The sequence below is a fragment of the Sceloporus undulatus genome, chromosome 4 (assembly GCF_019175285.1).
Source record: "Sceloporus undulatus isolate JIND9_A2432 ecotype Alabama chromosome 4, SceUnd_v1.1, whole genome shotgun sequence".
NCBI classification, from domain to species: domain Eukaryota; kingdom Metazoa; phylum Chordata; class Lepidosauria; order Squamata; family Phrynosomatidae; genus Sceloporus; species Sceloporus undulatus.
This window is the reverse complement of record NC_056525.1, coordinates 188,756,245-188,781,104: the sequence shown is the minus strand read 5'-3', so window position 1 is coordinate 188,781,104 and position 24,860 is coordinate 188,756,245. Positions and strand designations below refer to the sequence as shown.

The 24,860-nt window shown below is 38.3% G+C and overlaps 1 protein-coding gene across 4 annotated transcripts in view; it reads right to left on the bottom strand.

Moving 5' to 3' along the window:
* SPIRE1 (spire type actin nucleation factor 1) overlaps positions 1–24,860 on the bottom strand; it is a 112,081-nt gene that overhangs the window by 10,450 nt on the left and 76,771 nt on the right. The window contains exons 9-13 of one of the 4 annotated variants that reach the window (XM_042463383.1): positions 23,264–23,305; positions 14,110–14,279; positions 11,232–11,322; positions 7,897–8,039; positions 3,076–3,237 (exon numbers count right to left, since the gene is read on the bottom strand). In XM_042463383.1, the coding sequence (XP_042319317.1) occupies positions 3,076–3,237; positions 7,897–8,039; positions 11,232–11,322; positions 14,110–14,279; positions 23,264–23,305 (608 nt within the window). The remainder of the gene's footprint in view (positions 1–3,075; positions 3,238–7,896; positions 8,040–11,231; positions 11,323–14,109; positions 14,280–23,263; positions 23,306–24,860) is intronic. The other 3 variants (XM_042463384.1, XM_042463385.1, XM_042463386.1) reach the window with 3 other exon arrangements.

Below are 24,860 nucleotides of genomic sequence, written 5' to 3'. Positions count from 1 at the left end.
TTCCTTTTCAATCATTAACATTTGTCCTAATTCTAGAGAGCCAAAATTCAGTACAGCCAGTTTACAGAGATGCTGTGTTTCAGATCAAACACCTTTCCTTATTAACACATTTTGGAAATGAAGAATATTTCTAAAGTCTTCCTACCAGATGACGATTATGTGCTATTTTCTGGGGCTTAAACAAGTTTTTGACCTTTTTTCTTTTTGAAAGCTGCTTTTGCAGATTTGGGGCTTTAGATAATTTTAACATATCAGTTATTTTATTGTGTTTTAAATACTGTAAGCCACCCTGATATCCAAATGAATCCCAAGTTGCCCTTTCAGGAACAGAAGGTATCCTCTTGTTCACAAAGAAGACTGCATCCAGGGGAGATTTCTTCTGAAGGAAGATTGGGCAGGGAGGGGCAGTTTCTTCCCCCTTCAGATCCTTATCATACTTCCACAAAAGACCCCCCTATCCAATAGAGCAGATTTTAGCTGGGGGAACAAAAACATTAAATACACTATGTCTTTTAGTTCCTTTCCTGAACACGTGCTATCATATTCCTCTACTATATTAGATAGGGAGAACTAATTTTATTCTTACTTGACATAACTCATTAAATACATAAAACAGGCATAAACAAAAAGATAAAAAAGCACATCTTGAGATACTCATTTTTAACGAGTTACACAAAGACAATCCAACTGTAATGCAACATTAAACAAAAACATGGCTGACTTCTTATAAGAATAAAATCTAAGATGTCAAAATTAGATTCCATCTTAGCTTAAAACTTTCTTATTATATGAATAAGTCAGGGGAAAATTCAACTAAAATTTGATAAAAGTATCATTTTCCATTATCAGTTCCACACATAATTCATATCAGTCTCATGATTATTATAGTAACAAGGTACAAACACTCTCCAAGACTTTTTCTGTCTTCTGAGTCAGCAAAATCTAGAAAGCGCAGCAGACTACTGAAAATTGATTATTTGCTGCATGTGAATTTATCTTAAAAATTGAAAAAAAAATTGTGTGGCATAAGCAAGATGTAATTATCAGTTTAAAATGGCTCTAAATTAATGCAAACTATTTGGCTGTGCATACCTAAAGCACAACACAACCTGCAGACCTATGAAAGACCAGCTGTGATTTTCAGGTATGGTCCAAATCGAGTTACTTTTATGTAATACATTCTTGTGTTCAAGCAGAGCCAAGCTGTAAGTCTACATTTGACATCTGTGTCACTGTCCACAAACGAATCCTGTATATGTATACAAGCTTTGTGTACTTGAACACACAAGTAACCAAGTATGCAAGTCTCAGGCACATGACCCCATGCCCATGAACTGGCAGTTTCTTTGGAAGTTACCATGTTCAATGTGCAAATGTTAGAAGAAGGAGTGACACTGGGGCAGGGCTCAAAAAAACACAAGCATGCTTCACCAAAGCGATGTCCTATGTGCAAACTGTGTATGAACAACATTTAGGTTTTCACTGAATCACTTTGCATGTTTCTGTCTAATGTGGGCCAGAATCCCAAACTCAGAAAACTCCTATGAGCCTATAGCCACTACTGCCTTGCTTTTCTCCAACAACCGGTGCTCCCTTTTGCTTGACAAACTGTCTCTGGAACTGAAAGTGACTTCAAAATCTTTGTGATATAGGCAGTAGAGTTAGCTGTTCAAAGGAGAGGAAAGGACAAGAACACTCTTAAGTGAGCTTAAGATGTTCTGTGGATCCTGGCCATTTAATCCCCATTGTATATTAATTTTATCCAATGCCTTGTAAAAGGTAATTTAAATTCACCACCATGTATTTAAAATAGCTGCCAAAACACAGGGTGTATTTACCTATGACTCTGTTTCCACAGTCCCCACTTAAATATATGAGAGCTGCATAAAAGTACCACCAAGCCATTGCACAACTTCCTTAATGTGAGAGGTTCTGTTCAGGAGAGGTTTCTCCACCTGTACCTTCAGTTTCTTTTGAACCAAGTGTTAGATATAGTGTGCACATTCTCCTTATATAAGTGTTTGTTCAGCTTCTTTCTATATACTTAATGAGTTCAAATTCTGTTGAGAATGGCTGTGGAATGATTCATATGTCAAGGACTTTAGAAAAACAGTGCAGACTCATAATCCAGCTCTGCTCTACATTCCAGCTAAAGTCTACCTGAGAACTTTATTTTTGTGAGAAATGATCCAAGCTTTTTAAAGCTGGAGCTGCTGCAGCCCAAAAGGACCTCAGGACAGATAGGGGCTCTCCCAAGCCTCTTCTATGCCCCCACTGTGCCAAGAATACAGTGCCAAGACTACTTGGCTTGGGCCATTGCTTCAATTCTGATAGCTCACAATGCACCAGAGGTAATTCATCTAGTTACAGTGTTTTTACAATGGGATGAGCTCTGAAGCTTATTCTCTAGCACAGCTATCAAAGTGTAGTGGCTTACTGGAATGAGCTGAAAATGTCTCAGACATTCATGTACACATACACTGTCACCTACTGAAAATTAAAACAGGAATAATTTGAATGAAATAAAATATCATAAATGAGCACTTGAAAAGTTTGTGGAGAAAAAAAGCTTAGAAGTTCAGATCTATTTATGTTCCTCTTAAGTATCTTTTATTATCTCAATCTAAAATCCTTTGTTAGATTAAACCTTGTTTTATGATTGGTATACACATGCATACAAGGCCATTCTTAATTGTCAGAACCTGGGCAAACTGAATCTGGATAGTTCAGACATAGGTGATTTTAAATTCATTTTTATTTTATTTTTGCTATATTGACTTTCTACCACTTGCATTCTCTCCTCATCCCAAAACTCCACAAACTGAATATTCTGAGAGGTCCTTCCCTAATTTCTTGTGATGTTCCATTTCGAGTTTACTGTACTTTCACAATTAATTTCTAACCCTGGGGGTATTGATTAGAGGATCTAGACATGCACAGAAAACTCCTACAGATGCTGAAATCAATTTCAATCAGAATTTAGTGAGCTCTTGCCACAGTTTAGGAATCTCTCACTCTCTTGAAAGAGAGAAAGACTTGTAGGAAGATTTATAAAGCCAACAGTACGAGGCAAACCTTGGAAGGTTTCCACTTGTTAAATGTTCTCTCACACAGATAATAGATAGTCCTCACCACCCCAAACAGGGCTGCGTCAAAAGGATGGGAGCTAAGCTGAGAGGCTGTATGTATAGTTGCAAAAAGGACTTTGAGTGTCATCCTTGGAAAGAACCTGGAAATCTGAACAGACAGGAAGTAGAAAAGGGAATGCTGAACATGAACAAAATGTTTATCTGGTACTTTGGATAATGTAATGAGTTTCAGTATCAAGTTCCTCTGCATACTGGGAATGCTGTTCAATTATCCCTAGTTAGTATGTGACACAGGACAAATTCTCACCTAATCCTACTAAATGGCAAATAACTTCCTTTTCACTGGAAATGAACAGAATAAAGACAGGCTTTTCTTTCACCTTGAGAACAACCAACCATTGTTAGAAAAGATGAACAATTAAATCCCATCAGTACACAAGAATGAAGAGTTTGTTATGAAATTTAAGGTAAGCAACACTGTGAATGTAGCTGTGTAATCTTCTTCGTATTTTGAGCATCTTGGTCACAGAACTATACTGTTAAGCACACATGTATGTTAAAAATAGGTGGGACAAACTTTAACAGTATTAAATTATACTGGATCAAAATAAGGTGACAGTTTGAAAAATCTGTTAGTGTACAGTTTTTCATGAACATATGGTTAAGAAATGTTGTCATCTAATTCCTGTAGGAGGCACTATAGTACAACAGATCTATATTTACTTATAAAGAACACACCATATTCAAGCTCTCTTTCTCTCTGGGCTCATCCAGACAGGCCAATAGTTCTGGTAAATGTTGGATTATTCTACTTCTAGATTTCATGCCTTGTGATGCCTTGTAATGGGTGTTCCTCCATATCCAATAATGCCTTAAATATACTGTGATGTCATTCACTATTTTTAAAGATCTTGGTTGAGAACAAGAAGGTTAGTTGCATGCTTGGGATATAAACAGGGTTAACTCTGCTGTGGGGAGGCTTTCTTTTTTCTCCCCATCATTCCCTCCATGAACTCAACACTTCCCCCTCATGCTCTGTTCCCAGTATGTCCATTCCTGGGCTGGCACATTAAATATATATAAAAGTTCTACTGCAAAAGTGCCATAGAGGTAATGTACTATACTATTTCAGCACTGTGTTTGTAAAAAGAAAATACAGTTGTCCCTCCATATTCGCTAGGGTTAGGGGAACAAGACCCCCGTGAATATGGAAAAACCGCAAATAACAAAAACACTGTTTTTACCTGAGAGGACACCTCTCTAGGAATTTCTAGGTCTTCCAGTGCAACTCTGTGGTCAATGTCCAACATATACTGACCATAAAATGGCACTGGAGTAGCTACAAATGGTCTTTCAGTGCAACTTTTAAAGTTGACCACAAAGTTGCACTGGAGGACCTAGACAGTCCTAGAGAGAACATATTAATGAAATCCCTGAATAATCAAATCTGCAAATATCAAATCCGCAAATATGGAGGGATGATTGTATAAGGTTATACTGTGAGTGCAGTGCAGGGCAGAGGAAATGTTTACTTTGTTAATTGAGAATGTAATGAGGGAAGAAAGATCAGAGGAAAATTCCCACGGCAAAGGTCACCTCTCCTCCACCTCAATTCAACATGTTATCAATAGCACTGTCCAGAAAAACAGAAAGAACCGAGATAATTGATGTATACATGGACTTGCCAGTTGTCTGTATTAGAAACTCTTGGGACAGAAAACACACACACCTTGCACTGAGGTTTAAAAAGCTGCAGATAGTCCCTCAAATCCATGAGAAATAGACTGGAACAGGAGGTACACTGTATGGATATCTGAAAATATCCTGAGAAGTACAGGGGAAAACTCTCACCAAACCCGAAGGTTTCTGGCCAGTCTGGAGGAGCCCTCTCTCTTTTTCTTTTCTTACATCACTTTTTTGTACAGCATGATTCTCACTCACTGACATGAGAATGTAGTATATAAAGCTGGAAGTATTAACACAAAACTATGGGATGAATACTTCACCTCATGTAGAGGATCAGAAGGCCTGGTCCCTTCCTGTATCCTTACTAGCAGGAGGATCTTACCACTACCAAGCATGATTTGGTTACCTACTCCTGCCACAGCAGGAAAATAGGCATTTAGTGAGGGCCAGCGTGGTATAATAGTTTGTGTGCTGGACCAGGGCACTGGGTTTCACCATGGAAACCCACTGGGTGACCTTGGGCAAGTACATAATTAAGTATCTCCATAATAATAACAAAAAAAGAAATGCGAAAAGAATTCTTCACTCCATATATGGCAAGCTCCAGGGGACATTTAACTATGGTCCAAAACACACTGCAGAAATAATCTAGTCTGAGACCACTTTAACTGCCACAGCTCAATGCTAGGGAATACTGGGAACTGTAGCTTATAATGGCACCAGAGCAATCTCACAGAGAAGGCTAAATGTCTCACAATACTACAATTCCCAGAATTCCCTAGCACTGAGCCAGGGAAATTAAAGTGGTCTCAAACTGGATTATTTCTGCAGTGTGTTTTGGACCTATGGTGGATGCAACACTAAAAAAGAACTGTGCTTCTAATTTCAGAGGATTAAAAGAAGCACATCACACCAACCTTATTTGATTTGCAGGATTTACTTAGGTGTCTCTGGGCTCATTGAAGGTATTGGCTTTAATATCCAAAGTCCTAAACAGGTCGAAAACTGTGAATCTAAAGAAGTGGGTTTTCTCATCTGCATCAGCCCATGAACCTGCTTATGAGCTACCACCAAACAAAGGTTTTCAGGACATCTACTGAGAACAGAGGTTTTAAGTTGTGGTAATGGAGTGGTCTTTTTAAAAAAAATCCATCAAGTCTGGACATCATATAATTTCAGATGCTTTGGAAGAGCCTTTTGGCTAAAATGAAACTTGTTTGCTTTTAATTCCAGATATTGTCTCATTGTTTTTGGGTTTTGCTTTCTAACTGCTTTGGGGTTTTTGTTTTTTGTAGTTGTTGTTCCTGATGCCAATTTGGCCTTTTTCTTAAAACATTGATATGATATAGTTTTAATGATATGTTGTACTCACCTTGAGCTGTTTACAAAAATGGCATATACATGTTTAAAATAAATAACAACAAATACTTACAACAAACTTTCTCGTTCTCATAAGATCAAATGACAAGGAAGTTAAGAAAGTGCTCATTTACCTTTCATTGGTACAAGATATAAAATATAAGATTATTATGAGAAATAATTATTGGTCTATTTTGTCCTTCTTCCAGTATCTTTCTGTTTCCCATAAATGTGGATTTTTTCCCCATAAAATATTATATTTGCAGTTCTTGCTCTAATTTTCCTCAGTCTAAACTCAAGAACTATATAGCTGTCTAATGATAGTCTTTCTCTCAATGACTACATTCTGACAGCAACATCAACCTAGCATCTGAATTCATGTGACAGTAATGTCAAAGGGCAAGTACTTGGTTTTTAGAAGTGAAGAAAGCACAAGTAACTTTATAAATTTATTTTTTAAAAATCAAAAAATCAAGAATGTCTTTAGATTATTAATTTATTTAAAAAACAAAAACAAAGAATGGGATGAGATTTTTTTAAAAGGTTGAGAAGATCCCCAAGTTTTGAACAGGATCAGAACAATTTATCACATTAATCAGAAATGTCAAACATGTAAGGAATTGAAAATTATTATCCCCCACTCCCAGAAAATTCATGCCTGTGATAGGCCCCAATTAAAAAGTTTTTATACCCCATGAAAAAGTAACTACAGGATTTGATTATTTCCCTCAGTCATACTTTGAATGAACTCACTCTTTTGTGTGCCAAACAATTATGTTTGTAAGTTAATTCCTGAGAAAGAATTCCCTTTGTGCCATACTCTGCATATTGCATTGACAAATGAGCTTAAGGCTAATGACATGCCATTTACTCAGGATCACAAGCTGTACTCAAGTTAAAATCATATGATAAAAATATTTGATTTCTTCTTGCAGAAGAGTCTGTAAAGTGTATTATTTAATACATTAACCTCAGCACCTTGAAGAATTGGCATCAAAATCACACCCTCTTGAGCCAAAAACAAGGCCTCTCTGTAACGTTAGTCAATGCTAGTCTCTCACTCTTTTGACCTAAAGTGCTGGCAAGTATCCCTTCTCTCAAAACCTGAATTCTTTTACTCTCTCACTCAGTTCTAAGGGGCCTTTAGTGCCCTTCTGGCAAGGAACAAGAGACTAAAAAGTGAACTTCCATTTTATTATGAAACTGCAAGGCATTTAAAGCAGTAGGCCTAGGCATTTTGTTATCCCCATGATACTTATGTGCTGTCAAAAACTGCTTTCAATTAAAGCCAATTAACTGAATGTGGTGTACTTTCTTTTCAAGAAGAATCTTTTCTTGTACTCAGTGAATTCAATATTGTAATGTGATAACATGCTGGTTGGGGTTCTTTTCAACCAAACACACTTTTAAAATACAGGGAATATCGATATTCAGTAACATAAATTAAAAGCTGTAAAACAAATCTTGTTTCATTTTTGTTCAGCACACATCTATGTAAAGATCTGTCATATGAAGATATACTCATTTCATCAGGATGTTTAATAAGAATTTTCTCAATCAAAACAAAGTCTGAATCGGAAAGTTCAGAATTGTCTCCTTATTCAGCTTAAGTCCTTATCCAAATTTTTACACAGTTCGAGGTGATTTTGTAGCTGGGATTTCATCACAGCAAAAGGTTAGATTTTTTCAATTCTTATTGTGTGGAGTTGTTTTAATCTGAACCCTTAAGCCAGTGGTAAACATGATCTACCACACTACTTACAAGTGATCTGGAACTCTGTTTTGTTGGGGGCAGGAACTGTCGTACATTGGTTGGTGTTTCCTTTTCAATAGAATGACGTCTCTGAGGTGGCTGTCTCCTCTCTGGCTGTGGTGTGGATGATATTGGCAAGAATTTTGGAGGCACTATAAATTCAATTAGATTAGTTAACTCTGGACTAACAATTAACTTTACTAACAGTGAGGTATTTTCTTTTAAGCGTAAGACAAATAGAACAAAGAGATGAGATACAGGTAACTCAGCATTATTACTCTGGGGCGAATGTTGTAATGCTTTGAAAAAATAAGGTCTTGGGTGCAATTTGGGATGCTCTAGATACAGAGGTTGTTAAATACTCATACATATTATTATGGTGGCGACTTACCCTTGTTAAATAAAGTTACATCACAACATTGCAACTCAAGAACATCCCCTGGTTCATAAAAACAATTTAGTTCCAGAAAAGACCGGTGAGCAAGCTAAAATTCAGTATGCTCTTTTATATTTAATTGATTGGATACAATATATTTGCATCTAATTTATTAAATGAAAAAAGATAGCTGGATGTTTCTTCAAAATCTGCAAACTATAGAGACATATGCCAAATCCAGTGTGGGAAAAGCTACAACCCCCAGCATCTCTCTAAGTTAGCTGGAGCAAAGTGTTTATTCCCTTCATCAGTATATACCTCTCAATACAAACTTAGGCCTGTTACAGACTGCCAAAATAAAGCTGCTTCGGGTCTCTTTGGAGGTATGCTGTTTAAATGATGCATGCATCCTAAGAATCCGGAAGCTGCACCAAAGCTGCACTCCAGTGTTTAGGAATGGAGTGTGGCTTTGGCGCGACCTCCGGACTCTTAGGACCCATGCATCATTTAAATAGCATACCTCCAAAGAGACCTGAAGCAGTTTTATTTTGGCAGTCTGTAACAGGCCTTAATTCATTAGAAGATTGTAGTATATCCTCCTTGCATCTTGTGTTGTTATAAAGGAAGGTTGAGGAAAGTGTGGCCTCTGAATTCTGCTGACCACCCCCATCTTTTTGAACATTTTTGGGTGATTTTTGCCTCCTACTCCAAAACCTGCTCAGAACGGATCAAAATTTTGCCAACATAATAATAATAAATTTTATTTTTACCACGCCTTTCCAAAAAATGATCAAGGCGGCTTACAAGAGTTAAAAGCAATTACAATACAAAGTAAAACAATTACAATATAAAAGTTAAAACATTACTAAATAAAATGGGGACAGGAATCAGGAAAAATACACGTCAAGGGTAAGAACAATCAAATCACAATGGTCCGGGGTCAGAAGAAGGAAAACGAGGGGCAGAGGAAAAACAATTAACTAAAGTGGGAAGGCCAACCGAAATAAGTACTGTATGTTTTTAAATTCTTTTTAAAAGATTCTAATGAGGCGGCGGAGCGGAGCTCTACGGGGAGCTTATTCCAAGAGAATGGGGCAACGATGGCAAAAGCCCTCTGTGAGGTCCTCACAAGATGTGATCTAGGAACCTCCAACAAGTTAGTCCCAGATGTTCTAAGTGTGCGGGGCGGATTATATGGGGAGAGGCGGTCCTCCAAGTACCCTGGGCCCAAGCCATTTAGGGCTTTATAGGTCAAAACCAACACCTTGTATTGAGCTCGGAAGCAAATAGGCAGCCAATGTAGATCTTTTAAGATAGGTGTTATATGGTCCGACCTGGAAATACCAGCGACCAGTCTAACTGCCATGTTCTGTACCATTTGCAGCTTCTGGGTTTGGTACAAGGGTTGCCCCATGTAGAGTGCATTGCAGAAATCCAATAGAGAGGTTACCAAAGCATGTACAACAGTTTCAAGGTCCCTACATGTAGCAGTTATGCCACCTCAACTTCCAACATGCTCACTTTGTTGTTGTTTTGTGCCTTCAAGTCAATTCCAACTTATGGTGACCCTAACACAGAGCTTTATTGCCTACCTCTAAGCTTTTTAAAATGAGGGGGGGGGGAGAATCAGCCAAAAATGAAATTGGAAGTGATGTGATGTTACTTCTGGTGATGTCAGGCCTGTCTGTGCAGCCAGCTGGGAAGGATGTAAAGATGGACAAGTGGCCTGTGCCCCTCTAGAATTGTCCACCTTCGCACCCTCAGTGGGAAAAGCAAATTGCTAAAGAAAACAGCATGGGATTTCACAGAACTGAATCTAATTCTCAGTCTCAACTAAAGGAGACATAATCAATGGGAACTTGATATTCAATTTCTGTATATTCCATTGATTCTATAGTTCCACTCCGATTGGGATTAACAGTGGATTTAACCATCTTCTCCAATAGGATGTTTTTGACCCCAAAACAGCACTTTTCTATCCAGTTGCAATTGTTGTTGTGTGTCTTCAAGTTGTTTCTGACTTATGGTGACCCTAAGGCTTCCATCAATACATGCAACACGATATTAGAGTTACAAAAATGTTGTAAGAGAGGGGTAAGTAAAACAAATAGTGCACATGTGATATATCTTAGGAGTGCTTTGTCCAATAATCACATTTGTCTTCTCTATTTGATCTGAGGGCAGAGATCTCTAGTGTCCTCATTCTTCAGCCATCTGAACACTGTTTTTTTAAATAAAAGTTTGAAACTACACCCTCTTGCATCCAAGGTGCTTTCACTGTTCTGTACTTTGACTACCTTACTGGTTTGCCCAGGTCTGTGACCAATTATCTCAACCACAGGACCTCAAGATGTCCAAGACATAAGAGGTACAGTATACCGAAAGCATGTAGGAAATTTTGAACTGCACTCTCTAGCTTTGTCCTGCCCAGACCTAAGTCTCATATCCTTACCTAACATTAGGGATTGACATATTTCAGCCAGTGGTAAGAGATATTTGGGGGGGGGGGGTAATAGGGTGCATCTACACTATAGAAATAATGCAGTTTGATACTACATTAAGTGCTGTAGCTGCATCCCATGGAATTCTGGGATTTGTGGTTTTACAAGGTCTTTAGCCTTCTCTGCCAAAGTGTGATGGTGCTTCACAAAACTACAAGCTCCAGGATTATGTAAAATGGAACCATGGCAATTAAAGTAGTGTCAAACTGCATTATCTGTACAGTGCATATGCACCCACAGTCTAACAACATCTGGAGGACAACAGGAACTGGATCCCATTTGGGGAGAAAGGTGATACAATTCTCATTAAAAAAAAAAAAATTAACCCAGTCCTCTAGGGCTTCTAGCAAAACTCCCCACCTTCATTTAACTGAATAAGCCAGGAATCCCCCATTTGATCAATCTACTTCACTTGATTGTGTAATAATCAATACAATCCCCTTCTTTTTCCATGTCAAGAAACTTACCCTTTTTCCCAGATGTGATCTCTGGAAATGTATCTTCCATTTGTGAGGGAGAGATACTACTGCTGCTGGCTGATTTGTGTATAGATTCTTCCTGGAAGTTAACAACAAAAAATATGATATTTAGAAATCCTGGTAATCTATTGCCTCTTCTAACCCTTTACAAAATTAGAAAATCTACCACCCATCTCTATATCCATCTAATTTGATCAACTACAGTACTTTTCTCTCTGTGTGTTTATGTGCCTTCAAGTTGCCTGTTGATGGCAACCCCATGAATTTCATAGGGTTTTCTTAGGTAAGGAATCCTCAGAGGTGGTTTTGACACCTATAGCAACCTGGCATTCATTGGCAGTTTCCCATCCAAGTACCAACCACATCTGACCCTAGTCAGCTTCCAAGATCAGAAGGGATCTGGTGACTTTAGGATATTTATCTTTTAGATACCAGTATTTGCAAACTAACCAAGATCAGGGTTTTGATAGCACAGAATAAACAATGTAGATGTGTAAATGGATAATAAAAATATTGTTGTATGACAAAAACTCACAAAGATGTCTATAAGAGGTGGGGGAAATGACACATTTACACCTCATTCCCCACTATCACAGTCTTCTCTCTTTTTAGAAAGAAGACCATTTTGTCTCTCTCTTTCTCATTCTCCCTCATGCCCTCTCCTCTTTCTCTCTTTCAGTCTCTGGCTGCCTGCTGTTCCTTCCCATTTTTTCTCCCTAGCTGATATACTGTAAGTTCTTCCTGCCAGTGTGAACATCAAAACAAAGCATAATGCACAATGATTCAAAGGCTGCAGCTCTGTTCTAATTTTAATCTAAGTAATCATCCCCAGAGTGGGAACGACAGCAACTAATTAGATCCCACTGTTGGCATGCAGAGCCAATAATTATTATTAACATTTGTTCTTTAAAATATTTATAGATTTATTTCTTAAAAACTGATCTTCAGTTTCCCTTTCAACTATACAATTCTTACGTTAATTATCAAAATTCTTTGCAATCCCCCCCCCCCCAAAAGCACAATAAATACAAATAGAAATAGAAAATATAAAGAAATACGACAATAACATCTTTGGTTAGTGAAAATAAAGAGGGCATCAGAGTGACAAGAGGTGGGCAAAATTACTCACTGGCACCTTTGTTGACTGTTTAACAGCAAGGATGGTATCTGACTGGCCAAGATCATCTCTCCTCTCTCACCCTGGGATCAACTAAAATTGTGTGCAGCTGTACCCTGGAGTGATGTGCTCCTTTTCTTGACTGTACACTGACCTGCTGCCTGTCAAATTTGGTTTTGTGAACTGCTGCCAGGCTGCAGGGCCCCAGATTTCCACTGGTGATACCAACACTGCACTTAGCACTTCTATAAAAGGTGGGCAACTGCTAGGAGTGTAGTAGCTGCAGCGCTACTCCAACAGGGACTGAGAAGGCCATACCCTGATCTACTTTACAAACCAAAAGTATCCTCCCATGTCCCACAGGAGATGGGATACAATTTTTAATAACGTGGGCCTTTTTAGTAGCTGCTACCAGGCTCTGGAACATCTTTCCTAAAGAGATTAGACTGGTACACTCTGTGCTATCTTTCTAGAGGCAGCTGAAAACTTGGAACACTGGGTTGGGGCTGCAGCAACCACACACCATGCCCCCAACCTGGTATTTTGCCGGCTCAAAAATAAGTGGCAGAAAGCTCTCCTTTCTGAGCTGGCAAAAAACCAACTCTTCTGCTGCCGTTGTGGCTTTATAGTACTACTAAGGCATGAAGCATCTAAACATCACACTACTGGACCGCCACAAAGCTGCCTGCCATGTGGTCAGGTGGGCAGCTTCATCACAGCTTCCTACTGACCTGGCAACATGTATCATCTAAATGACATACCCCCAAACTGCCAGGAAGCCGCCACAAAGAGGGCGTCTGTTTTGCCCCCAAGTTTGGTTTCAGCAATACATTGAACACTGACTGCTCAAGGAGAATGGGCTTTGCATAAAGTGCTAGTTGTATCCTTTTAATGGTCGTGTTTTCAATTGGTTTTAATTTTCTTGATAGTTTAATTACATTTTTAATGTTTGTTTCAGGTAAATTTTTAGCTAAGGGTTTTCAAGGTCCTTGGAAAAATGGTGTTGGCAGTCTGCAAGGCAGTCTGTAAACCACACTCGCCCCATCTTTGCATGATACAAAGAACTTCAAAGAGATTTCTGACTATAGCTGGAATTAAGTTTGGGACATCCACATGTGCAAATGTTCTTTATGCATGCAGATGCCCCTTTTCGAGAACTGGGAGTCAATATTCCCTTCCTCCCTGTGCAGTGTTCAAAGCCCTGCTCCTGACTTGCTGTAAAACCCTGACCTCACCTCACAGGGTATCTATAATTTCCAGCATAATATTATTTAATCTATAAAACTGATGTACATATGTAAAGACACACTTCTCCCCAAACCAGAAGAATCATCCAACCTTCTGGTGCATGCAAACTTCTTTGCCTGATGTTGTTAGTCCCCATACAATTATCTCTGTTAGCCAGAATTAGACGGTGATGCATAGATTAAATCATCCTTCGGTATCCTTCAGGTGAACAGTTCAAGGCTTGGTTTGGGCAAGAAACTTTTTCAGTGAAAACTTGAAATGTTTCAAACAATGAAATCGAGAATTGGTTATTTATCTTAAACCAAGGGGTGAGTTGTATAAATCTCTTGCTTTTTCAAAATTGATTTGTTAATTTTTTTGTTTAGGGAAGAGAAACATAATATAAAACAAGCAATTTTTAAACAACAGCTTGAAAAATAAGTAGTATTAATAATAGTAAAACAGAAAAGCTAACAACAAGTGTAAATCCTGAGAGGTGACATATGCTACCTGACGCCTTACCTCTGAATCTGAACTATCCAGTTCAGCCAAAGTGGGAGCTTTCAGCAGTCTCTTCCGTTGTACTGTCAACTTAGCAGCACTAATACCATTCACTTTTGCATCAGATGCCAAGCTGCCATTAACTACACAGGTCTCTGACAATTTTTTGGTGGCCTCTGGTGTGGATACATCTAGGGAAAAAAGGCAGAAATGCTTGTGGTGAAAATGTTGAGCAAGCTCCACTTAGATCTACCAATTTATATATAAGTTCCACAACTGTCACATTTATTTTTTGTCTTGAAAGTACAGACACTGGTATGTAATACAGATATGATATGACGGCAGACCATTACTGAAGCTGAAGTGGTGTACATGTGGCTTTCGCAAAGATATTTCATCCAGATTGTATATTTATATTTCTAGCATACAGTGTTAAATTGAGTAAAGCCAAGAATATATTTAACTTGTAGAACAAAATCATGCCACATTAACTTTTCTGCTCTTTAAGATCTATGGCTGATGTCTTCTTCACCCTGTACTACTGCAATTCTGATTCCCCCTCCCTAGAAAAGTCCACTAGGGCCAGTTGTGTCATTTTCCAAAAGGTAAATGGAGACTTAACTAGAGTGTTTTTAAAAACAACAACAACATGAGAGCCATCTTAAATCATTATTTTATAAAAACATTATTTTAGTCTTGCATGCATGAATAAAGAATTTTTCCTAAGGTGACATTACAGACATTTGGCATATTTTTAGATGATTTTGGGGGGGACTTTTTAAATGAAAATTTCATTTACAAAGAACATTTCTTTTTTGCACAGAAAAAGTTGAATGCAGAAAATAAGTGTTTTTGTGCAAAGCACAAAAATGGCTAGCTTCCTATTCCATATTTATGAGATTATAAAATGGGTTTGCAGTGTCATAACTTTTGGAATTAATGTTTACCATTGTTAATGACCAAATGTTTGTTGTTGTTCTTGTGTGCCTCCAAGTCGTTTCTGACATATAGTGGCCCTAAGGCAAACCTATCATGCTTTTTTGCGGGGGTAGGAGATTTGTTCAGAAGGGGTTTGCCATTGCCCTCCCATGAGGCTGAGAGAGTGCCCAAAACACCTTAAGCCAGGCAGTACTCTAACTCTAAGGTTTCTAAAGTGCTGTAGAGCAGGGTACTGGGAAACTGCAGGGGACTTTGAGACAAGCTATGGGTGGACCCCAAGTTGTAGCTCCAGCTGCCTGTGTCAACCTGCCTTGTGACTGGAAGAGCACTGCAGCTGCAGTTTCCTAGCACACTGATCTGCAGCACCTCAGAAACATTTTGAGGCACTGCCTCACTTAAAAAGGTAGGTGCCTTGGTGGCAGCATCAACAGGAGTAGCAATGAAAATGGAGCTTCACCAGAGTAGCCAAGTCTGACAATGTAGGATCTTACCCATTGTTTTTCAAGAAAAAAGCAAAAATTTTGGCACATTTTTGCAAAACACCCTGAAATACAACCCTCTATCCCAATCTAATAGTTGACCTTTTCACCCCCACGTATCAAGATATCCTCTTAATGAGGACAAGAAAATTTGCAAGTCTCTGATCATTCTAACTGGAATAGGTGATACTTTAAAATATATTTTATAGTGGTTGTATTTTTTTAGTATGTTACTGATATATTGTATTACCAGAATTCAATACTTTATTGAATTTTACTACTCTGAATAACTAGTTCATTAGAAAAACAACAATTTGAAAAACCAAAGCTGTGATATTTTGGAGGTGACCTTGCTTTCCTGTGATATATCTGGAGGTGACTTTGTTGTTCAACTTACTTAGAAAACTAGCTATTACTAGCTATTAACTAAAGTTAGGCCCAGGACAGAGCACCGAGAAATGGCAGCCTGCCGGCACCCGTTTTTGCTCCACAGGGACGGCACAGCCCCCAAATGGTGTGTCACCATTGCGGAGCAAAAAGAACTCAGTATTTCTGGGTTCTTTTTGTCATGCCACAGTGACATCGCAAGTCCACCACTGGTGCACTTGCGACGTAAGTGTGCACGGTGACATGTGGATGCCGCGCACTGCTTACGTCACAATGGTGGCGCCCATATGGAAGGGATGCCACCATTGTTATGGTGCTGCGCCATACTAGGGTTAGGAACCGTGCGGTTGTCATGCAGTTTCTAACCCTAGTATGGCACCAGCATGGCGCTTTTATGCCCGTGTGTATCGGGCCTTAGTTAACAAATTAACTCATGCACAATATTCAATTAAAGAATGTATACATAAAGACAAAGTCATGATAAATTAAGTTTAAAACTTCTATATGGGCATCCTTGTCAGTGACAGGTTTCCTCACTTAAAATGATAATAATCATACAGCAGATTCAAGACTGAAAGTAATAAATCTGAAATTACAGTGGAAGAAAGGAAACAGTTTCATTTTTAGCCCATTAGGTTCTTTGTGGGTAAATGTTTTCCTAGCTTTAGTATATGCATAGTATACTTTAACTTTAATAAAGTTAAGATCTTCACATTTGCTGTCAAATGAACTACTATTCAAGATATGGGCAGAGTGAAACATAGTAAGAACTAATATGACCTTATTTTTAGTGAGAAGTACTTTTAATAGAATATAATTTTGATAATATCTAAGCAGTTTTGTAATAGTTTTTAATTTATTAAAATGTATTTTAAATATTTAATAGTCCATATTACTATTATGTACATACATCATTTACTCTTTCACAATTTTTAGTCATGTCTAGAGAACCAAGACCATAACTTTCACAGAAATAAAGAAAAAGAAAAGACTGAGTTAACAAACTAACTAATGGATAATATTCAATGAAAGACTGTATACATATGAGGAAAAAGTAGGGAGAGGTCATTTCCCCTTTGACAGTAAAGAACATTCCAGACAAACTGGAAAAGCAGCAGCAGTTGCCTCTGTTGATAGTACAGTTGTCCCTCCTGACCCATCCCGTGCCTGGAACAGTTGATCCAGGCATCAGAGGAGTCAGGAGAGAGCTCGCACAACCCCCTCTACCTCCCCTCCAGTGCCCAGATCAAATGATCCAGGCATGGCAGGGGTGGAGAAAGACCACCATGCGTCCCCTCTGGACCCCTGCCATGCCTGAATTGGGTGATCCAAGCATGGCAGGGGTCTGGAGGGGACCCACGGGGGTCTTTTTTTCACCCCTGCCATGCCTGGGTCAGGTGATTCAAGCATGGCAGGGTTCTTGGAGGGGACCTGTGGGGGGTCTTTCTCCACCCCTACCATGCCTGGATTGGGTGATCCAGGCATGGCAGGGGTCCAGAGGATACCCACGCAGACCCTCTCATGGAGGGGGGGAGAGGTTATTTGCAATTTTTCCATATTCATGGGGTCCTTCACCCCTAACTCCTGTGAATATGGAGGGACAAATGTAATTCCAAAACAAATGGTAGGTTGGCTTTGTAAATATATCTCTTATGCTATCAAGATTTTAGAACACTATCAGATACTATATGAACTTTGGTAGAAAAGTATTGAGTCTACTTGTAAATGTTGAATCTACCTGTACAAATGTCATACAGTATTACCTGGATCTGGACCCAGGTAAGCACATACAGGACTGCAAACTTAGGGCCCAAGCAGACAGCCTGGATGGAGCGATCTCTGGCTGCAATTCCTCCAAGACCACAGTGACCAGATTACTCACTCCCAAAGCAGGCCGCCATTGCTCCTTTTGTCTGTGGCTTCAGGCCACCTTAGGTGGCCTCTGAGCAGCTTCCTGCTGCTTCATGGGCATGTGTTGTCTAAATGCCATGCCCCCAAGCATCCAGAAGCCACTCAATTTGGCCTGTCTATTTGGGGCCCTACTTTGTAAAAAGACTGAGTCAGGCCTCTTGGTGTAAGTGACTTTAAAGAATATTGTCTTAGGCCTGTTACAGACAGGCCAAATAAAAGCTGCTTCGAGTCACTTTGGAGGTATGGTATTTCAATGATGCATGAGTCCTAAGAGTCCAAAAGCCACACACAAAGCTGCACTCCAGTCCTTAGGACTGGGCGTGGCATTGGTGCGGCTTTTGGACTCTTAGGACGCATGCATCATTGAATACCATATTTCCAAAGTGACTCGAAGCAGCTTTATTTTGGCCTGTCTGTAACAGGCCTTAGTGAGTTGAAGTAAGATAATAAAAAAACTGAAATGGAATTCAGTGGACAGATTCCTGTGTTGTTATTTCGTATAAAAGAAAGGGATTTGTGTTTCACCTTTAGATTAATTTATTTTGTATATATTTTGTGGACTCCAGTACTGTACTTACTAAATTCATAATGAGTACATAAATTATATACAAATGAACACAACTAAGCATGTAGCCTATGCGGTTTGCACTGAAGACCAGCTTTAACTGGAAAAAATTGGAAAAGAGTTTGGGGAATATATAATATACTGTTTGCCTAGAAACTATGCAATCTAGAGCAGCAGATTTATTTTTGTTTCAGAATTTGTGGAGATTCTTCCTATTTATTAAGAATGTAAGGCAGCCTATACAGGAAAATATTAGTGAAAGGCACACCTAAACAGGAATTATATATAATGTGTTTGCAATTTCAACATGCTCCTGTGGCTAGATTAGAGATTGTGTGTGTGTGGGGGGGGGGGGGAAGGGAGGAGGAAGGTATCAGAAAAAAAAGTCATCTTCATATTTTGGTTTACAAACTGTCTTGTTTCAGCATACACTACTTCACAGTTTATAGTTTGTGTACAACATTAAATGACTGATAATCAAAAATACAAGAAAATATTTCTGGACTTAGATCCATCTCAGTCCTTGCATTACTAAATTTCGAGGTAGGCTGATTTCGCCTCCCCACACAATCTCTTGAACGTCCTCAATATCTGTTCCAGATGGTTAGAAAATCCTCCAGAGAGTTTTAAGTTGTGAAAATGGCTGGAGGCACTGTGGGCATTGTGTATATATATGAGGAACTACTTCCTCTGAGATTTGCTGATGAGACTTCATCCTTCAGTACAAAGAGCCTGTTGAATCCTGGCCAATTTCTTTAAGAGCATATAGAACAAAAAGACAGGAGCAGAGAGTGTGTAAGCACAAGGCTTCTTCTTAGATTCAAACACAGTCAACTGGCAAATGTAGATGTTATGGAATGCTATGTCCAGCTGTCCCTACTCTACAGATGAAGTAGCCCATCTTTTGAAATGATATTAGCTAAATTATTTTGTAGAAATCATTGTTTGATGGACCTGTCTAGGTGTAAGCATTTATTGTCGTGGTTATTCAAGTCAGCTTCAACTTATGGTCAACCTATCATAGGATTTTCTTGGCAATATTTAGCCAGAGGAGGTTTGCCACTGCCTTCCCGTTAGCTTAAAGAGTGTAACTTGCCTGGGGACACTCAGTGGGTTTCCATGGCTAAGCAGGGACTCAGACCTTGGTCTTATGCTGGTCTATGACCGTAATAAGGATGAACTGAACAAACGCTGGGCTATCAAAGTCCCAATCTAATACCAAAGCCACTATACCACCCTAGATACCTAATCACATTATAAATATGTAAAGGATCTTTAGGAGAACCAGTGTGGTGTAATGGTTTGAGTGATAGACTACAACTCGGGAGAGTAGGGTTTGACTCTCTGCTTGGCCATGAAACTTTCACCTTGGGTGACCCTGGGCAAGTCACACACTCTCAGCCTCAGAGAAGGGAATATCAAATCTCCTATGGACAAATCTTTCCAAGAAAACCTCAGGATAGGTTCTATTTAGGGTCACCATAAGTCGGAAACAACTTGAAGGCACACAACAACAACAAAATATCTTTGAATTTAAACTGTATTTACCTGTGAGAATTTTTCATTAAACTACTTGGGGCTTACAATTGGAATGTTAGTTCAATTACAATACCTTTGTTTGGATTCTAGATGACCAACAAACAAATTGGAAAAGACAATAGCAGCTTCAACCTTCATTCTGATAATATACTGCACTGTATGAAGAACATGAAAACCCAGTTCAGGTTTATATATTACCTTATTGGGGAGAACTTTTTTTTCCCTTAACTAAAATTATCCTCAGGCTCTCATATCAAATCCACTTAAGGATAAATTCTAATTTAAGTTTTCAACCCCCTAATTTATTATTATGGTATCAGCATGGCACTAGAGTACTAGAGGTCATTTTGTTGGCCTACTTTCAAGGCCTTCTCATTTGTGGTCAAAATTTCGGACTCAGTTAAGTAGCTTAATACCAGGAATTGTGCACTGATATTAAAGAATGTTTGCTTAATCTTCTTAATTCCCGCAAAGTTTCCTCACTTATTTCTCTGTTAGTGTACCCAGGGCTCAAAGCATGAAAGTTATTACCTCCTTTAAAAACAGAGTTCTCCAGTGATAAATCTGTTAAATTATTAATTACTGAACCTTCTGTATGCAGCTGGTCACATCAAGATGATAAGTAGCCTATCTGAATCATTTTAAGATCAATTAAATACATGAATCAGTTGAATAACTGCCTCCAGTTTCAGACTAGGAAAGCATTTCATCTATAAGCAAAGGGAGCAGGTTTCTAGTAACAGTTCTCCTAGGGGATCAAACCACTTCCCCCATGTCTTGCAATCTTAGATCTTCTTGTTGGATCCATAATTAAAGCTAAAGCTAACTACTAAACTGGAAGCTCATGCATTATGGAGGCTTCCTGATATTCTCTTTCAGTACACAAAATTCCCAGCTCCATTGGTTGTCTCTCCCCAAGTGCCAAATCAAGATGAAAATATCAGTAAGGAGCAATATATAAATACAAGGGGCAAAGAAACGTGATGCTATCAAAGCAGATATGACTAATTTCTTGGTAATTTTAAGACAGTAAACATCTAACATCTTCTAGGTTCCACTTGTTAGTTATTGTTAGTAGCTTTATAAAATTGGGCTTGTTGCAAGGTGGTAGACATTTTCAGGTGAAGGAGCTTCTCTTGCTACAACCAATCAGAGGTTCCTGAAAATTAATTAAAAGGAACTTTTTATTAAATCTCTCTTCTTACAAACACCTTGATGGCATTAGCTTCTGCAGTAATGTTTGGGGGATCATAAAGTGTGGCAATTGACTCCTTCTCCGACGTACATGAATATTTAATAGTTTCCAAGTAATCTGGTTTACACTAATGATTTTTTTAAAAAAATCCAAATATAGTTGGGTGACAAACATGAAGACATATAAATTGCTGGCTAGCCATTACAATGTGTCTCATCTTATGTTAAGAGCCTTATGGTGAATTACATCTCTGTGGACAACCAGTGAAGATACAGACAGAACAAGGTGTTATCAAACTGCTGACCTTGATTCCATCTTCTAGGCCCTCTTAAATGTCAGTCTAATGGCTAACAAACTTACATGTTACCTTTCAGTTGCTATCCAAAGCCTTTGTAATCTAGGAACAATGGAACTGGGCACACATCACCTGTACTTTCTTTTCAGTCTTTGAGAGAGGTGACATCTCTTCTTTTCGTACTCTTCTATCTCAATATCTTGAATTAGTATGCAAAGGGATCTTGTAGCACCTTTGAGACTAACTGAAAGAAAGAAGTTGGTGACATGAACTTTTGTAGACTTCAGCCTACGCAAATCTACAAAAGCTCACAGTACCGACTTCTTTCTTTCAGTTAGTCTCAAAGGTGCTATAAAATCCCTTTGCATACTGATTTTCCAGACTAACACGGCTATGTCTTTGAATTCTATTATCTTAAATTGTTGTTCAGAACATTCACCTCAATATGCTCATACCATATAAGAAACCTTCCATATCCAGCATAAACAAACTGTTTGTATCTTTAAGTTCTCTAAGGTCTTGCTCCAATCTCTCTTTCTAGTCCATATTTCCAGATTCAGCTTTTCTCATTATCACTATCAGTTTCAGTGAACCAAAGTGTATTTTCTTCATTCTTTTCTGCCTCTTAGAATTATTTCCCTGCTTACCTTAAGTGGGGCCATATTTCTCTTCTCCTTCATGTTTTTCCATCAAAATTCACATTTTCATGAGGACTTTGGCTTACCCAAAACCTCATTTCATCAGCATTTAACACAACAGCCTGTTTGCCCTATATCCTGATTCAAACTTGTGCTAATCATGTGATAAGCCATTTATTCCTCACAAAAATATTTAATGAAACCTCTTCATTGTGGTTCTAGAAAGGACAATTTAAACTAAGAACCAGACAATGATGTACCATCACATTTCTGTGTCAATCACATGCCTATTATGAAAGTATTTTCTTAACAAAGAGGAGAAAAGAAAGAGCTCTTCAAAAGTCATTCATAGCCCAAGCACTATTTAAATTTGGTACTTGCTAAATAGTACAAAATTGTATGCTTTAGTGTGAAAGATTAGTGCTGTAACAACTATATTTATATTATAAGAAAGCAGAAAATATTTATTTAAATTACTGCTTAAGATGACAACAGGAAAGCACTTATCTCAATTTTTGCATATAAATTCCATTTGTATAAGATATACGCCTGTTGTAGAATCTTGACTAACTCTACAATTTTGAAACCCTTTTCATGACAGTCAGTGCTGTGAGTTGGAGCTTAGCACAGCTGGATGAAATGTAAGTGGAGATGTAACATTAGACCATGGTTAACTTTGAACTTTAAAGAACGGGAATTTATACGAGACAGGAAAAGCAGAACACATGACCCTACAGCCAGATTTTGTTGAATTGCAACTCTCAGCCTTCCTCACCACTGGCTATGCTGGCTGGGCTGCTAGGAGTCACAGTCCAGCAATGTCTGGAGAGCTGTACAATGCCTGTTCATAGAGGATACTCTGAATCATGTTTAGTAAATCTGACCCAAGGATTAAGGGAGGTATCCTGTCAAATTATTGTAGATCATTACATTGTTATAGTTGGCCAATGAAAAGAGTTGTATAAATGACTCTTGAATAAATACGTGAAAAATAGTTTAAGGAGGACATATCTTTTAAATATTTTACACTGGTTTTGTTCTCATCTGATTGGGCATTTGTCTGACTTTTTGATGCGGCATTTAAATGAATCTTAAAATGTTCAAGCTATGACCTGGAAAGTGACTTCTAGGTTTCTTCCTTACATGAAAGTTAAAACGAACAAAATGAAATGGAACACATTTTACACTTATCACAATAACCACGTCAGGTGCTGTAGCACTTTTTACCTGACAAGTCAAAACTGTAAGACATGCTAAGAGGCCGGATTGCTAGAAAAAAGAAAGGAAAAAGAAATAAAAATGACAAAAGAAAAACAATTTTGTTGTTAAGGAAGCAAAAGAAATAGATGGTTAGTTTTAGGAGAGACACATTTCAAATTCAAATGTACATGCCAATCTAAATCTGAAATGTGCCGGACACTTTTTCTTTACAGTTGTAAAGACGTAAGTGTGAACACTCTAACATCATGCAAATAGAATCAGTTGGATTCAAACCCACAATTCCTCAAAAAGAAGGGCTCCTTCCATTCATGGAAGATTCTTGAAGACAGTAGAAGCTTCCACTTCAAGAAGTTAGAGAGAAGCAATCTTTCTCAATCTTGCCTTCCCCCAGGATCCCCCGAGCCATCTCCCATAATATTCTGGAAGGTCTTGCAATCCTCAAGAGAATTTTTTCTTGAAACTCTGGGGTGCAAGAGAGAAAGTAAATCAGCAAATATTCCTTATCTCCTGCTTCTCTTGTGGAAGTGTCCAGCTGATGAACAATTCTGCACAATTCTGAATCCAACATCAGGATCCTAAACATACTATTGCTGGAAGCAACAGCCAATGTAGGTGTTACTCATTCTATATACAAATTATAAAAGCCCCTTTTCTTGTACCATCCTAAATGCAGGGAGTGTAATGTGTAAAAGATGTCTCAGCAGTGCTAGAGTGCACCTGTTCTGCACCCCTTAGATACATTAAAAAAAATTACTCTACCTGTAGTTTACAGAAACAAGGACTTTTTTGCAGTCTGCATGCAGGATGAGCACCTTCCAAGTTGGCTGTATGTTACATAGATTCCAGTAAGGGGTACTTGGCACATGACATTATGTGTACAGATGGGCAGGTAGCCCTGAGCAATAATGAGTTTTTGTGGCACAGGAAAACAGACACATGTATATTTTACCTTGTGACTTTGTGCAATATATTTTTCATTTGAAAATTATATTGATGTAGGAAATTTGTCATGTTTCAAGTAGCTCTGTATATACTTAGGATCACTGGTAAAGTAAAACCAAAACCAAAAGACAAAAGTCACAAACATGGAACTGAAGAACCTCTACAATACGGTAATAAAAGTACATGTAAAATATGGGGGTGGGGCAGGAGGAGAGAGAACACTGTACAGCACCAAATTTCTGTGATAAAAATTGTTGACAAAATTTTGAAAGTTCAGCCCCCTGTGAACTTATATTTAGTTTAATAAAGAAGAGCATATGAATCAACTTAAGTCTTCTTTTTCCTTGTCAAAACCTGTAATCTTATTTTTATCTGAGGTATAAAAATGTGACTAAACAAAATATTTCAAAACAATTTCTAAGTCAAGATGTAGCTCAAAAGGGTACAGGATAAATCTTCCCTTAGACATTTCATCATAAAATAAGTGGCAGTATGTATTTATTGCTTTTCTACTTAGGCACACAGAAGACTGAAAGTAGATTCTGGAACAGAACAAGCTACTCTGGTCAAAAAACAGTGTCAATAATACGAATGTAGTACTTTCCCTAAAGGTTTAAAGGGCTTCACATATTACATTTCTATTTTTTAAATAATAAAAGTA